General features: G+C 30.9%; 2 protein-coding genes across 2 annotated transcripts; one reads left to right on the top strand and one right to left on the bottom strand.

Moving 5' to 3' along the window:
• The first annotated feature begins 4,218 nt into the window (after positions 1-4,218).
• Positions 4,219-5,874, top strand: LOC140919395 (uncharacterized). Its single transcript, XM_073365406.1, has 3 exons — positions 4,219-4,483; positions 4,575-4,744; positions 5,812-5,874. Exons 1-3 carry the CDS (start codon positions 4,219-4,221, stop codon positions 5,872-5,874), a joined length of 498 nt encoding a protein of 165 aa, XP_073221507.1.
• Positions 5,875-7,095: 1,221 nt separating this feature from the next.
• On the bottom strand, positions 7,096-9,099 carry LOC101497597 (homologous-pairing protein 2 homolog). The gene is made up of 6 exons (XM_004514442.4): positions 8,981-9,099; positions 8,849-8,874; positions 8,453-8,720; positions 7,938-8,008; positions 7,641-7,829; positions 7,096-7,545 (listed from the first exon to the last, which is right to left on the bottom strand). The coding sequence occupies exons 1-6, from the start codon at positions 9,006-9,008 to the stop codon at positions 7,447-7,449; spliced, it is 681 nt and encodes a 226-aa protein (XP_004514499.1). The 5' UTR covers positions 9,009-9,099; the 3' UTR covers positions 7,096-7,446.
• Positions 9,100-17,255: the final 8,156 nt, after the last annotated feature.

Genomic DNA, 17,255 nt, shown 5'->3' with positions numbered 1-17,255 from the left:
TCCCTTTTCTCCAGATCCCGCAGAGTCTTTGCAACTGTCTGTGCAGCAACAGAAGCAGCCATATTATTCATTGCTTCAGCCATTTGATCGTCCCTGTTGACGTTGACTCTTGCTGCGTCGTTCCTTCTTGGAGGCATTCCAAAAGACAACTTTCGACTTAATCAACACATAACAAATTACACAAGACTTGACAACTCAAACAAATTATCTCGACGCATGATCAGATAACGACTCCCAACCTACAGGTCAACCTACAATCTAACCAAAGCTCTGATACCACAATGTAACACCCCAATTTTTAACAGCTTGAGTGTATTTTTTTTTTTAAAAAAAAACCAATTAATAAAATACCAAAGCGTAGCACAAGCGACAATTGTTATAATTAATTACATCATAATTATAACAAACTGAAATAGTTTTGAGGCGATAAACCAAAATATCCAAATATAAAATACGTCGGGGCTATGAAACCTATCAGACATCGCTCATACCCCTGGGGTATTCTCAGTAGACACCTGTACAAGTACTGCTCCAAGAAATACTAATCCCCCCATGGTCACGTCAAAAAAATGAAACATGGACCCACCAAAACAGAAGTCATCTGACCGTACAAGTATAGTTACACTCATCGCAAAACGAAATAAGTACAACCACCAAAATAAAGACATCAAGTCCCTATACAACAAAACTAATTTGATCATACTCTAGCAACTACAATAACATGGGTGACCTCCACACACTCCACAAGTCCCGTCTGAAGCAGCATCCATCTTCGAGGTAACCTCCTCATCATCAACATCCATAGACGGATCAGTCTCTTCAGAAGTCAGATCAACCCACGAGCTAGGTGACTTCAGCGACACTGGAATTTCAAAATAATACAATACTTCAGTGATGGTCGGTAAGGGATCATTCACCGGAAAAGGAAGCTCTGACTCGGCCCGCCTAGATGGTCCTACAATTTCTTGCTCCACTGGCATTGGCCCCTTATCCTTTCCGCCAGTCCCTGGTCCAACCACTGTATCCTCAACTCCACAGTGGCCTCCGCCTCCACTCTAACTGAGGAATCATTCGCATCTTCCCAAGCTCCACTCATCCCAAGCACTAATCCGGAAAGTACTGGATAATCGATCTTCTCGCGAGTGAGTTCCACAAGAAATACTACCCAACTTTCCTACTAGTCCTCGCTACCCTCCCCGTATAAGTAGCCCTGCTTGAGATTGGGTCATATACCCAAGAAGTCAGCGAGTCTAGATTAGGGAAGTCTAACGACGTTTCTGTCGTCAAGGTAACAGTCGACGGAATGAACTTGGGTATCATCTGGGGGCAAAGCCCAAATTTCCACAATTATTGTAAAGGGTCACCAACCGAAATTAACAAATAACACTTAGCAAAATTCTTATATTTTCAAAAATGCATAAACAATGTTGAAAAATGAAGTTTTGACAAACTGCACTGTCGTAGTCGAATACAACTGAAAAAATGCAGATTTTCAGTTCTAAAATGGCTCTAAATCAATCAACACTTCAAACATTAATATTATCAATTATGAACACATAATCAACCCCAAATTAATCTCCACAAATTCACACCTCAATCACACATCAAATATTCATAACATCAACTATGAACACATAAGTACATTAAAACTTAATCAACCCAACTTCACACCTCAAAGCAATTACGGCAAATCACAACAACAACTGAATATGTATATACAATCATCATAGTATATCAAACATGACTCGCGTGCCAAACATCCTAAAGCAATGTGTACCAAAATGCATGATTCCGAACTTTCAAACCAAAAACCTCCTTGAATGACGTAAATCATAATTGTACAGCCTCTCACATACCAGTACTAATTACCAAGGTACAATCTCTCATAGATCAACACGATTTACTAGCGTACAGTCGCTCACAGACCAACACGACATACAAGAGGGCAGTCGCTTACAGACCAACACGATTTTCTAGAGTGCAATCGCTCACAGATCAACACATTCTAGAGTGCAATCTCTCAAAGATCAGCACAACGCGACAATCTCTGCAACAATAAGATGAACCAACAATTCACATGGCATTATCAGTGGCCCATCACGGTCACCACTATCACCATGGCACCATCGCGGTCACCATGTACAATGAAATGCATGAGCATACTCTGACTCTTTTCACCACATTCATTAAGTAAATGCAACTATTAAAAGATTCCTCATTTTTAATACTCATTTAACACTAATGATTTTTCAGATACAACACAGAGCATATTCAAACATATTTATACACAACAATTTCAATTTCCACAAACACACATAAACCACATCTCCAAATTCAATCCACACATAAATTGAATTAAATTCCTTTTCCACCAATCCACACATAAATTTTTTCTCAAAAATAATATTAATTATGAACACATCAATTTCACCGAACATGAGTCACCACAATTTTCAAAAATTAATCACCCATATTCAATCTCCAAAATTTTCAACCATAAATCACCACAACAACATTAATATATCAGAGTTCTCCCCACTGCTAACTCGGTGCCAACGGTCTCGATTCCTTTTCGAGACTCAGGGAGCTAACTACATAAATATAAATATTTATAACAATTTGTTCAAATAATATTATATAGTTAAAACTAAATAAAACAAATATTGTCCAAATTTCACATACACACACTCGACTATTATAGCACCAAAATTTTCGAGTTAATAAAATACTCTAAACATTTTTTTTTCTTTTTAAACTTAGTTCAAGAGTAATTGAAAGAGTAACATTTTAAACTCTAACAATTTTTAATTTCAATCTATCTTTTTGCTCAAACTCTTTAACTTAGTTCAAATTTGATATTTTTCACAACTTTAACAACTCTAATTTTTTTTGTAAAATTTCAACTTCAGTTCAAACTCATTTATTTGAAAATAACTCATTACGTAATGCAAACACATCAAATTTAATTAATTCAATATCCACAAAATCCATACCTAAATCACATCTCAAAAATTCATAATAGTAATGATGAACATACAATTCACACCCAACATTAATCACTACAAAACACACCTCAAAACAAACCAAATTCAAATTCAACTAATTCAGACTTAAACGAATTAAATTCATTTTCCACAATTTTCCACCTCAAATACATCAAATTTCTATTCCACAAAATCACAAATAATGTCCTAAATACAAACTAAAAGTTTGGAAGGAGCCCTTACATCCGTTGTAGCTTTAACAACCAATTACGACACCACACTTAATTACGATAAAAATTTTCGCTCGCATCGTCGCTTCCAAAGTTGGTTCACTAGCACCGCAGCGTAACAAGGAGCAACTTTTTATTCTGTCACTTCTCCAAAGGGAGCTTAGATCTAATATATAAATGAGGATTTGTGTTTGTTTATTTTATTAAGACCACCAACATAACCCCTTTTTTTTTTGAAACAGGAAGGAAAAGAAGAAAGGAGAAGGCGAGGAACAGGATTTTGTGTTTCTTCTTCTGCTTTCTCTTTGTTCCATATATATATATATATATATATATATATATATATATATATTATAATTAAAACTAAACCAACAAATATCTAATAACTCTTACACACATATCTTCTTCAATTACTTTTTCAAAAAAATATTTACTACTCGTCGCAACTCAATTGACAGATAAACTTTTTTAGCAACAAGTGACATTTTAAAAAAAAATTGCATGATATTAAATTCTTCGTAACATAATAAATTATTCTCCGACAAATAATTTTAAACGGTCTCAAAATATATAAATAAATATATAAGCATATATTAAACATATTACAAACTCTAACAAAATATATTTTTGGTACTTAATTTCCAAAATAAAGTAAAATTGAGTTAAACGTCACAACAATTCAATACAAAAATATACTAAAATTGTATAAATTAGAATTTAAAAATAAGGATCTTACATAATCCAAGATCGTAATGCTCATCCAGGCTATACATTTCAAAATAAAAAATTGCTCTATAAGGGGAGATTGGTGCTACCAAAAGGATCTTCAAGGATTCTCATTTTGCTACAAGAATTTCACAACTCAATAGTGGGGGATACTCTGGCTTTTTCAGAACCTATAAAAGAATTTATGAGGTTGTGTATCGGGAGGGCATGAGAAAAGGTACCCACCCCATCTCCTAAAAGGGACTACTATTGCTTCGGTTGTTGAAGAAGTTAACATCATGACACAAGATAGGGACCAAATGTTGCATGATCTAAAAAACAATTTGGTCCCAGCTCAGAATCAGATGAAAAAGTACGCTGATCAGTTTAGGCCTCCTATTTCACTAGGGGTTGGAGATTGGGTTTATTTGAAATTACAACCCTACAGATTGCGGTCCTTGGCTAAGAAGGGAAATATGAAATTAAGTCCTCGTTTTTATGGACCATATCAGATTTCAAAGCAGATTGGAGCAATTGCATTTGAGTTAGCTCTTCCACTAGAGAGTAAGATACATCTAGTGTTTCATGTGTCCCTACTTAAAAAGGTCATCTCTTCTTCAACTACCCCTCAACCTTTTGCCACCTATGCTGTCAGAGGAACTAAAATTGCAAGTTACTCCAGCTGCTGTACAAGATGTCTGCAACGCTCCTAGTGGCATATCAGTAGTCTTGATTCTGTGGAAGGACCTACCAAATTTTGAAGCAACATGGGAACCTATTGAGACCATTATGGAGAAATTCCCTTCTTTTCACCTTGAAGACAAGGTGACTATTTTGGGAGGGAGTATTGTTAGGCCTCTTATAACTAAATATTATAAGAGGAGGGTCAAGAGTTAGAATTTTTAATGGGAGCTGAATTTATATTGCAGTTGTTTTTTATTTAGGCAGTTATTATGTCAATTTAAGTTGTAAATCAGGCAATAATTGCTGCTCTAGAGCAGTTAAGCAAATAAAAGTGGGAAATTAGAGAAAGGAAGGCAGGAAATTTCTGAGTGGTTATTGGAAAGGGACCAAGCTCTCAAATTCTTGGAGTGGATATTCTTGTAATCGTTTGTCAATTCTGCCCAAACAGAATTGTAAACTCACATTCTGTTTAAATTCAATAAAGAATTCAGTTCCCCCATTTCAATTATATACTAACAAGTTCCAACACATTTCCCATTTTCCCACCTTGTGAACAAGGTGAGTTTTGAAAATGTGGGTATTGATAGAAATCCTCCAATGAAATGAGTCAAATGTTGTTGAAGGAGGATGATTTGAAGACAAGGTGACTATTTTGGGAGGGAGTATTGCTAGGCCTCTTATAACTAAATATTATAAGAGGAGGGTCAAGAGTTAGAATTTTTAATGGGAACTGAATTTATATTGCAGTTATTTTTTATTTAGGTAGTTATTATGTCAATTTAAGTTGTAAATCAGGCAATAATTGCTGCTCTAGAGCAGTTAAGCAAATAAAAGTAGGAAATTAGAGAAAGGAAGGCAAGAAATGTCTGAGTGGTTATTGGAAAGGGACCAAGCTCTCAAATTCTTGGAGTGGATATTCTTGTAATCGTTTATCAATTCTGCCCAAACAGAATTGTAACTCGCATTCTGTTTAAATTCAATAAAGAATTCAGTTCCCCCATTTTAATTATATACTAACAAGTTCCAACACATTTCCCATTTTCCCACCTTGTGAACAAGGTGAGTTTTGAAAATGTGGGTATTGATAGAAATCCTCCAATGGAATGAGTCAAATGTTGTTGAAGGAGGATGATTTGAAAAAGTATATGTAAGAAAAAAAAATGGGGCTGTAATTATTGCTGGGGTAACTGATTCTGCTTAGATGGCAGAATATTGTAATTAGTGGTGGGGCCTTTGGCAGTTATGCAGAGGATGTATTGGGGGAGTTTTAATAGGGGTTTACGAGTAGTTTTGGAGGCAGGCTGGTATTGGGATTGGAATAGGGGAGGTTAGGCACTCTCTAATTGCCTAAGACATTGTAATTGTCTCTTTTGTCTTTGTTGTAATGCAAACAGCGAATCCTAAGAGATCCTCATATATTCTGCTTCAATAATTCAAATATTTTCTATCCAATTGTGCTAGATTCTATCAAATTCTTATTTTTCTCCATCCCTTTCTTGGTTCTAGTAGAAATTTTGATTGAAAATTCTGAGGAAATGATGTCACTATGCATTTTTTTCCAATGTTTCGAAGTCTTGGTTGGAGAATCAACACCTAGTAGTATATACATTTTGACTGATAGAGGAAAAGATGAGGACTTATTTGAATCCTTTATGGGCAGCCAAAAGTACAAGCAGCTTTTGAGTCAACTGCAATAGCATCTTTGGAAGTTTCACAATCTGACAATCGTGATGATCATAATAGTCCAAGCCTCCAACCAAGAAAAGTATTGGATAGACATGAAATCCTTAGTGAAACTCAAGAAAAAGAATCAACACGGATGTAAATGAGTTAAAGAAGCCAAAAGGTATCTTAAGTTGCAATTTAGCTGATGTTTTTAAGGAGACTGTTGCCTCGGTGGACACTGAAATTGAAGCTGATATTTTTGAAAAAGAAATAGTTTTGATGAGAGTGATGATGAATTCAATAATAAACAGAATACACATCATTCTTCTAGGCAAATACCTTCTATGTGTGTTGCTCCTGGTAGAGGTTAGATCGGGTTCTAGGCAACTAAATTTGAATACAGCGCAGGGATTCATGATTCAGTTATTAAGCATGAGTTCAAGTAGCGTGCAATGTTGCATATCAAATATGAGCATGCTAGATTGCTAGTAGCCTAGCTAAATCTGTAATTGCTTCGGTCATTATTTTTTGTATTGCATATATACCATCTGAATTTTATTGTGGATTTTAAGCATTTACACAATTAATATATTTAGTTAGATATAGAATTAGAATCATAGATTCTAACTTCTTTTTAAATCTATCATCAAAGAAAAATAGGCACCCTTTAGAAAAAGACCTATAAAACAAAGTTGATATTTGACCATTCACATAAATGAGTACCAAGGAAACCTGAAAATCATGGTATTTCTAAGAGAAATTGCTTATTTGTCTTTGAAACATGAGTTTTCATCATTCAAGTTGAAATTGCTTAATTAAATAGTTACTTCTAAGTGAACATTCAAGTTGAAAATCTGAAATTCGGGATATATCATGTCAACATTAGATGAAATCAGTAGTTATGTCCTTGAAACATGAATACACAAGGATAGCATGCTATGCAATGTGATCGACTCCAGTGTCCAAAGTGATATAAACAATAATATTGTACTGAGACCCTGCTCTGGTGAGTTTGGCTTGTTACAGAAAGTGAGCTAAATCCCCGAAACCAGTTCTAAATTGTAACGACATACATTGACAATGTAACTTGCATTCATGTTCAGTAAGGTCAGAACACCAAATAATCTGTATACCTGTGTTATTGATTAAGGAAAGACTTAATTGTTTCGATAAATATATCATTGCCCCCTCGTCCGCTTCTTACCTTGCGGGATCAGGTCACTGTATGACTGCAAATTCACCCCCACATCTTCATCATATTCTATGCCAAGCTCTTCCTGCAATGTTCAACGATAGTAGTATTAGTTATATATAGTATGCACAACACTACAATAAAAAAACAACTATAGTAGTGATAGGACAAGAAAGAAACCTTAAATTCTTTGGGATCTCTAGGCGAGTTCTCAGTGAGTGTATCCCATAAATCCCTGAACATTCTTTTACGCTTCCTCCACTGACTTAATTTCTCTGACAACATGCGCTCAACTGCCTCGCGTTCTTCTGGCCTCACCAAAGTAACACCTCCCCGTAACTTGTTCAATTTGTTTTCCAGTTCTTGTACCTGAAACAGAAGATAATAGACAAAAACAATATCTTAGTTGAAAAACTCCAAATCACCAATTCCTTCTCAACAATGTAAAAAGGCACGGAAACAAACACATTAGCTAACCTCCATTCTCAGGTCAACTTCTTTTTCACAGATCTGTTCCAGAGTTAAATTTGATTGTAATGACTTAATTTCTGCACCAACACAAGTTGCATTGATAAATTGCAAGAAGTCTAAAAGCAGCAAACACTCATCAGTGTCAAACAATAACTGGTACCTTGACAAATTGCCTACTAGATTGTGGTTTGATATTTAATAGAGTCGAATGAAATCAGTTAGAACAAAATGACGTGGAATACAATAAATACTACATTTCTATATATTTTTCCGATGGAATCATCAAACTTGACAGGAAAATAATAAAACTAGTGCCATACTTCGATCCATTCTATTCCATTTCATCTCTTTTAAATACCAACCAGTCGTTGAACCGACGAGACCTCTAGGTCATGGTTCAACTATTTTATACCGCTCAAACCGGGCCGAAACCACGATCAAACCACTCAAATAACAGCACTGTTTCACAGTTCAATCAGTTCAAATGTCCTATTTAGATTTAAAACATTGGTTAACTGTACCTGTTTCAACCTCACTGATAGCCTTCTTCTGGTGTTCAAGCTGTTTCTGCAAATTCGCATTTTGTTCCTTCATCTGATTGAGCTCTTCATTGTTGGGAATATCGAATTGATCTTGTCGTGCAACATATATCTTCTGCTTACCATATTCCTTGAATGAAATGCGGCCTCCATCAGCAAGATTGTCCAAAGCTTTCTGTATAGCTGCCTTCTTCAGGTTGAACTTTTGCAATGCATCGGCCACGTTTTGCGCATTCAGTGGCCTATTTTGCTATTCGAACAATTTTTACCATACAATAAATTTCTATCATTCATCCCAGAACATTACCCTATATGTATATATTTTTATATTCGCATTGAAATAGGTATTAAAATTGGAAATAAAGTGAAAGCAGTTACCTCGTTCACGAAGTTCAAGACGATCGCTGTAATTAATTAAACAGAAAGAAAAAACGAAGAAAGAGAAATGTTAAGTTAATGAAAGGAAATAAAGAGAAAAGGCATAGTGATGAGTGAGGATGATGAGAATACCTTCTGCGCTATCGGACTTTGGAGCCATTGCTGAATTGCAAGAAAATGGGCGGGAAATTCAGAAGCTCCCTTTATCTTTAGTTTCCGCCAACGCGAGCAAAGTGGAGACTGCTTGAAAAGGAATAATAAAAACATGTCCACTGTCTATTAATATATAAAAAAAATCTCAACACAAAAAATTCATAAGAAAACCGGTAAAGATTTTCTCCATTTCTTAAAATATATAGAGATTTTTATTAATATATTGAGATTTTTACTAATATGGTTTTGGTGCATAAATGTCTAATTTATGTCACTTATTTTAAGAATGTTTGTATTTATATTTTTTAGTTGTCTAAATATTATAGTAATGGAAGAAATGAAAATCATGAAAAATAGAGAAGTTTCTAATCTAAACAATTTATTATCTCTTTAATCTCTGTCACCTTTCTTTTTTTTTGAATATTTTAACCAAAATCAAAAAATAATTTCTAGATGCATTTATTATAATACTCTAATATGAAATAAAAACAAAAAAGATAATTAAAAAATTGATATATATATATATATAATATTAATTTTTAATTAAATACATTAATTTTTCAACAATATTTTTATTTATATTTCATTTTAGATAAAGTTTTTTTCAGACGCACCTTTTAGTAGTACTCATACTCCTTTGTCAAATACAATTAAAACATACGGTGACATGTTTTATTGATAAATTACGGATTATCAAATTTATACAGAAACCCAAAAACTTTGTTGGCATAAATGATTATAAAAAAAAATTAATAATTAAAAATCATATTCTTTATTAGATTGAATAGAATGTAAATAATTTGTTTTATAATGAAGAAAAAAACATATGAAAAAAACGTAATAAAAATTAAAATAAAATATTTTAAAATAATTATTAGTAATATGTCAATATATATTTATTAATAAAAATTATGTGTGATTCCTTTTTCATATTTGTTGTGTCTAAATTGAGGACATATATTGTAAATCACAAATTCTATTACTAAATATAATCTGTATTAAGCCTTACAAGGTCCATGAATATATTTCATTGTATAAAAGACGACTTAGGTTAGATTTTATATGTTTCTTACCCGATGTTCAAAATTAGATTTAGTTAATTTTTAAATTTGGATATGTCCTTTAATATGATGAGATACAAGTCTAATAAAGATGAGATTATACGAATACAAGATCGAATTGGTCTCAAGACAAGTTACTTAATAGTAATAGATAAATATTTGTTTTAAAAAAATTAATCAAGAAGTAATTCATAAATCATATAATATGACATGACACATTTCATAAGAAAAAACAAGTGACATAGGTTAAAAAGTTATATTAAACAACAATAACATTATCAAATGATAGGGGGAGTCATTGTTTTCGCAAGTATCTTCTAAATACAACAAGTGGTGTCCAAATATAACCACACAACTAAATATTCAACCCTTCCATTTTAATAAGAAAGTTGGTGATCCAAAAATATTTTGTAATTCAGTTCATTTCTTAATTTTTCGACTCTAGACTGTAAGTGTGAAGTGATGTCAGATTTAATATATTTTTTTATATATAATAGTAATAATAATTAATAATAGTTTGTCAATAAAATAATCCGGGAAAAGACGGATAATCCAAACTTGATGTCTTATTCTACCATGTCCTTGTTTTGTCCTTTTTTAGTTTTTGAATTTGGTCGGACCCAACCCAAACCTTTTTTGGGATAAAATGGATTGATGGAGTGGACCGAGTTTTGTACACCCTTAATCATTAGAAACCCTACTAGATCATTGTGTAACACACTAAATTTTATAATAAACTATTTTATTAATGAAATATTGTTTTAAATAATTAATTTGGTGTTAAAATTATTTTAGAATACATGTTGATAGATTTTGTGATTAGTTTTAATTAGTGTTTTAGATTATGTGCTACTTTTATACATATTAGACTAAATGAGTAATCTAAATAACAAATATTATACTTTATATATTTTTCGAAACAATATTTTAGTATAATATTTTAAAGAATAATATTTTTGGCTATTTTATGCGTATATAGACATACCAAATTAATGTGATATTTTACAATGCATTTGATTGATGTTAAGTATACACGTAGTTATATTCACACTATTTATATTTATTTTTCTATTTTTTAGTTATTTATTTTATAAATAATTGTATTGAGATAGTAGTAATATTGTATTTGATTTTCTTAATTTTTATATACTTGTTATGGCACTGTGAATTTATATTTATTTATTTTGAATTAGTAATTAATAGAAAGTGTTGATGTTATATTTATTTATTTATTTTATGATTTCAAACATTTTCTAATGACGCTAGTAATTTAATGTGAGTATTTGGAAAAAAATAAGTATAATTATAGTTATTAATTTGAATATAAGAGTTTTGGTTATTAATGTATTTTAAAAAATTAATTAGTTTATTTTATAAAATATTAGTTTTGAAATATTAATAATGTTTTATTATGAAATTATGTTTTTTTTTTTTTTTTTTTTATAAAAAAAATAGTAAGACATAAAAAGAGACTAATGGGCTTGACCCATCTGTGTAAAGGATTTAAATCCCAATAAAAGAATAAGAAAAGGAGCTCCAGTCAGCCACCGTAAAACAAGAGGAAACCAACAAGTCTATCGTTTGGTACCAATGATTGATAACTGTTCCATAAAATTTTCTCCATTTTCACCCAAATTTGAGTATGTTGAGTATAAGATTGTGATGAATTTATGTGATGATGTGTGATTAATGATAGTGATGTTATAAATTATGATGAAAATATTGAAGTAACCTCATAATTGATAAAACAATTGTGTCTCTACTTTGTGTTTGAGATGATGGTCTTAATGGAGTATCATAGGCCAACGAGCGGAGAAAATAAATATTGAGAATTTGTGAAGCGGAGATTATTTTGTCATCATATAGGTAGGGCCTAACAAGCCTAGTGATTCCGGGGAAGTACAACTTAATGAGTCTGATCGTGGCGGTCTGTTGTTAAGTCTTAAGGCAAGATTGTTAGACCTTGGAGGTATTCGGATGGGGAATTCCTAGGTGACTTGGAGGTAGCACTCCAAATGTCGGGAACTACCATGCAACGCATGCTTACCTCAACTGTTGCGTATATGTGTCTCAGGTTGAGTTGAGACGATCTATGAGGATAAGGCCAATTCGAATTGTCTGTCCACCAAAATGATAACATAGTATCAAGTGTCTTAACCAAGTACTTGAGAGTTAGAATGGTACCACATTGTGAAGTAGAGTCTAAACTCATGCATAACATTGCATTTTCTTGTGATTGTTTTGTTGTGATTAATGTGTATCACATGTGATTATAATTTCTTAGACGATTTGATGTTGAGTGAAATTGACTTTTTAATGTGATATTTTTCTTGAGCGATGTTTGTGTAATAATACGGTTCTATTAAGATTTTTTCTACGTGTTCTTCTTACTTGTATTATACTATCAACATGATTTTGGAACTCACCTCCTTCGTTGTTTGTGTTTGACTGACTTAGTCATGCGTTTGCAAAATCACAATTGTTACAAGTTAATGAGTCTTGAAGTTCAAGTTTGGGAGGAACCCACCTCTGATAGGTGATACCGGGAATAAGGGTTTTAATTTGCATTTTACTCATTTAATTTAAAACGAATTTTTGTATGAAAACCTAAGTAGTACTATAAAGTTTTTAGAATTAAATCAAGTAATTATACTTAAATCAAGCTTATTGAGATTGCATTATTTTAATGGAGAAAATAAGTTTAAAGTATTCCTTTTGATTTTTGAGTAACTTGATATCCTAAATTCAAAATAAAAGTTTTATTTTCTTAGAAACAAATTTTTATTTATTCACTGCAAATTTTATAGAAATAAGATATAAATTATTATGTAGATTATTTTGGTGTTTAGGGTGTCAAATTAGTAGTATCAGAGCAGGTCTCTCCAATTCGGTCGAGTGGGTCGAACTTCAATTCAGTGCTAGTCAAATATCGGTCGTGTCAATTGTTTTTCTTGTTTAATAATTATTTTCACTATCATGTTTTTCCCGTTATATTATTGTGTTAAGTGTTATGTATTTTTGTATAATTATACATATTTTTGAAATTACTAATTAACTGTTTATTATTTGCTTAGTCTGATTGAATTGATGATTTTGTTTTTCTATCTAAGTGACTAAATAGACCATGAAATTATTTGTTAAAAATCGAGTTAGTTGAAATTGTTGATATGATTAAGTTGATTACCTTTTGATTGGACTTGTAGCTTGCTTTTTATTTTATTATTTTTTTATCGTGGATCGTTGGAAATTAACTTTTTTATTGACAAGATGTATGTTTCGAAATTATTAATTTAATAAATACTAATTATCGATTAATAAAACTTGTCTTTTTGGGTCGTAATATGATTATTAAAATTTTGATCTTACTAATGTAATCAATTCAGAACGTTAGTAGTAGTTTTGAAACATTTCTTGAGTAATAATATTTCTTGAATATAAGAGGTTGCTAAAACTTAGAATTAAAAAAAAATTTGATATTTTGAAGAAGTTATTGTTGACTTATTTTGTAAAATGAAAATAACTTTTGTTTGAATTATTCTTGATTATCTTAAAGAAATTAAATTGAGTTGAATTTTTGTTGATTTATAAAATAACAATAATTCTATAATACTAATTTTATTTAAGATTTAAAATAGATGAAAATTAACACTATATTTTACTACATTTTGCTTTTAAGAAAACAAAAAAGATTTATTGTTATGTTGGTTTAGAGGAGCTGATGTGAATATTGAATCGTGAGTTTATTGGGATTTTTGTTTGAGACGATTGAATTAGATATTATGAACTCATTAGAGTTTAACTTGATATTAGAGTTTTATATTATAAAAATTCAGTAGTGATTTATAATGGTACAAAAAAAATGAGGTCACATGAAAAAATGACTACTAATTGAGAAAGAGAAGGGACAAAAAAAGATTAACAAAAATTGATTTTAAAGCATGGTTTTTAATTTTAAATCACTTGAAAGTGTTGATGATTGTATCTAAATGATTAATGTTTTTATATTACTTTTGAAATCAATTTAGGGCATTTGCATGATTTTGAAATAGTATAAAATTTATATTATTAGCAATAGTAATTCTTGAATATTCAAGGTTGGTTGAAATTTTATAGTTAGACTTTTAGAAAGAAAAAAAAATGTGAAGGGATTAAATTTGATTTATTTAATAAAAGGAAATATTTTATATTTGAGTCATTGCTAACTTATTTTAGAGAATTAAATTGTGTTGGAGTTGATTTGATTCATAAAATAATAATAAAAATATATATTTATGATGATTTTATTTAAATGAATTCTATATAAGTTCTATAAATGAATTTTGTTTATAAGACTTTGAAATTAAGTTGGACTTTGAGTGTGTTTGACTGTGTAGGAAAATATGCATTTTTATATGTAAACCTTGAAGGTGCGGAATATTTTAAATATTTCTCTATAAGTCTAACTTTTGTGAACTCCGTAGAGTAACTGTTGTTAGAGCTTAAACATCTTTTAAGGATAATAAAACTAGTAAAATATTATTTGAGAAATAAGTCGAACGTTAAAACGTATTTGAGGTATGTGTTATTTGATTCAACTGAATGTAGTAAGTGTTGTTGACTACATTCACATGTTATTTTTATCTATAAAGGATAATGAATAAACATAATATTTCTTTCATATTGAGCTGTTGAATGTGATGTGTTTAATTAATTTGTCGTGTCTTGTTAGCCTATCATGCCAAACTAATTGATTCTTACATGTTGTGCTTAATTGAATAGTGAAAGTCTTAAACATGTTTATAGGTTAAGTTTGAATCTTGAAGGTGGTTAGTAAGATAATAGTTTACCTATTGTTCACACAAAATTTCAAGGACGAATTTTTTTTTAACAACGGGAGAAATGTAACACCTTAAAATTTATAATAAACTATTTTATTAATTAAACATGATTTTAGATGATTGATTTGGTGCTAAAATTATTTTAGAATATATGTTGATTATTTTAATGATTAATTTTATTTACATGTGTATTTTCCATGATGTGTTATTCTTGTACATATTTGACTAAATGGGATATATAAATAGTAAATATTATATTTTATTATTTTATATATTTTTCTAAAAACAATAGAATTTTATTGTAAATATTTTAGAGAATAAGATTTAGGCGATTTTACGTGTATGCGTGAGTTGGTAATTAATGTGATATTTTCTTATGCGTTTGACTAATTATAAATGTGCACTTAATTATATTTATGTAATTCTAAATATATTTCATTTTAATTATCTATTTTACAAATAATTATGTATTTTAATAATATTGTGTTTAACTTTCTTTATATGTGTGTTTGATATGATGCGCTGATTTTTTTTTTTAATATTTAAGAGATTTAATAGCTAATATAAAATATTAATGTTATATTTATTGATTTTTATTTTTACTATTTTCAAAATATAATTGGTTTAATTTGATATTTTGAAAAATATTATTTTAATGACAAATAATAATTTAAAATAAGTGTGTAATTAATTTGACCTTGTTAAAAAAAAATATACGGTGAATACATAAAATTGGTTCAATAGGTTAGGTTCATAATAACTTAACAAAATAAGAGACAAACTGTAAAGCTACAGGAGAAATAAAATACAAGACATAGGCAGCCGCACAAAGCAACGGGAGCCGTGAGAATAAAATAGGAAATCAATGTCGTTGTCTCACGATTGTTCAGAAAATTTTCTCTATTTTCGTCTAAATTTCAGTATGTTGTTTCACTTATTTAGTTAGTGAATCAAACACTATTTTCCAGATTTTTAACAATTCCAATTTCTCTCTAAAATACCTGACTTCTCCATTTGTGGAATTGCTTATTTTGCACCGTTCTTCTTCACCGTAAGTCTGATTTAAGTGACACCAACGCGAAAACAATCGTGTGAAAAGTGACTATATTTTCGACTGATTGGTTTTCTGAATTATGGCAATTTTCCTTGACCAAATTTAGAAATTTAGTTTTTAGAGTATCTTCTCATTATTTATTTTTGACGTTTACCCATAAAATGTCAAGTTCGACCGATCGAAGGAAAAAAAGTCCAAGAACAAAGATTGTTTGCCTGTGGAATCATACTCTTGTGTGAAAGCATCTAAATAAGGTAAGGGTGAGAGAGCGTTTGAATTCATGAGTATAATATATTCTGAGATGAACGGGGAAACCGTATTTCCCCATGATTCATCTGAGGCTCGCTACGTACGGCAAAAGCACTTTGAGAGATAAATTGATTAATGTGAAATATTGGAATTGTGATATTAAAATATGAAATAAAAATATTCATATGGTGTTGGTTGATTTAATTTTCGATACTTGTGTGGTAGTTGATATTTGCAATTATTGTGATGTTGGATGTCGAATGAAATTATGTGCATATGTTTGATTAGACGATTTTATGTGATGTGATAATAAAAGATGGATGCATGGTATGATCTATGTTTACATGATGATAATGTTGATTTTTGATTGATGATAGTGATGTTATAAAATTGTGATGAGTTTATATGATGATCATGATTATGTATGATTAATGATGTTATAAAACTTTGATGAGAATATTGAAGTACCCCATAGTTAATGAGATAATGATGATTCCTAAAGATGATGCTCTTAATGGAGTAGTCTAAACTAACGAGGGGAGAAAATAAATATTGAGAATTTTTGAAGTAGAGATTATTTTGTCATCATATAGGTAGGGCATGACAAGCCTAGTGATTCCGACAATTGAATGAGCATGATCGTGGCGGTCTGCTGTTGAGCCTTAAGGCAAGATTTTTAGACCTTAGAGTTATTCAAGTGGGGAATTCCTAGGTGACTTAGAGGTAGCACTCCAAATGTCGGGAGCTACCATGCAACACACATTTACCTCGATTGTCACGTACATGTGTCTTAGGTTGTGCTTAGGGGATCTATGAAGACATGGTCAATTTGAATTGTCCGTCCACCAAGATGGTGGCATAGTATCAAGCCTCCTAACCAAGAACTTCAGAGTTAAAATGGTACCACATTGTGAAGTAGAGTCTAAGCTCATGCATATCATTGCATTTTCTTGTGATTGTTTATTGTGATTAATGTGTATCGCATGTGATTATAAATTCTTAGACGATTTGATGTTAAAGTGAAAAGATATTGATTTTTGTTGAGTGATTTTGACTTTTTAATGTGATATTTT

The sequence above is a fragment of the Cicer arietinum genome, chromosome 2, assembly GCF_000331145.2.
Source record: "Cicer arietinum cultivar CDC Frontier isolate Library 1 chromosome 2, Cicar.CDCFrontier_v2.0, whole genome shotgun sequence".
Lineage (NCBI taxonomy): Eukaryota > Viridiplantae > Streptophyta > Magnoliopsida > Fabales > Fabaceae > Cicer > Cicer arietinum.
Note: the sequence above shows the minus strand (reverse complement) of the source record. Positions and strands in the feature narration are given on the sequence as shown.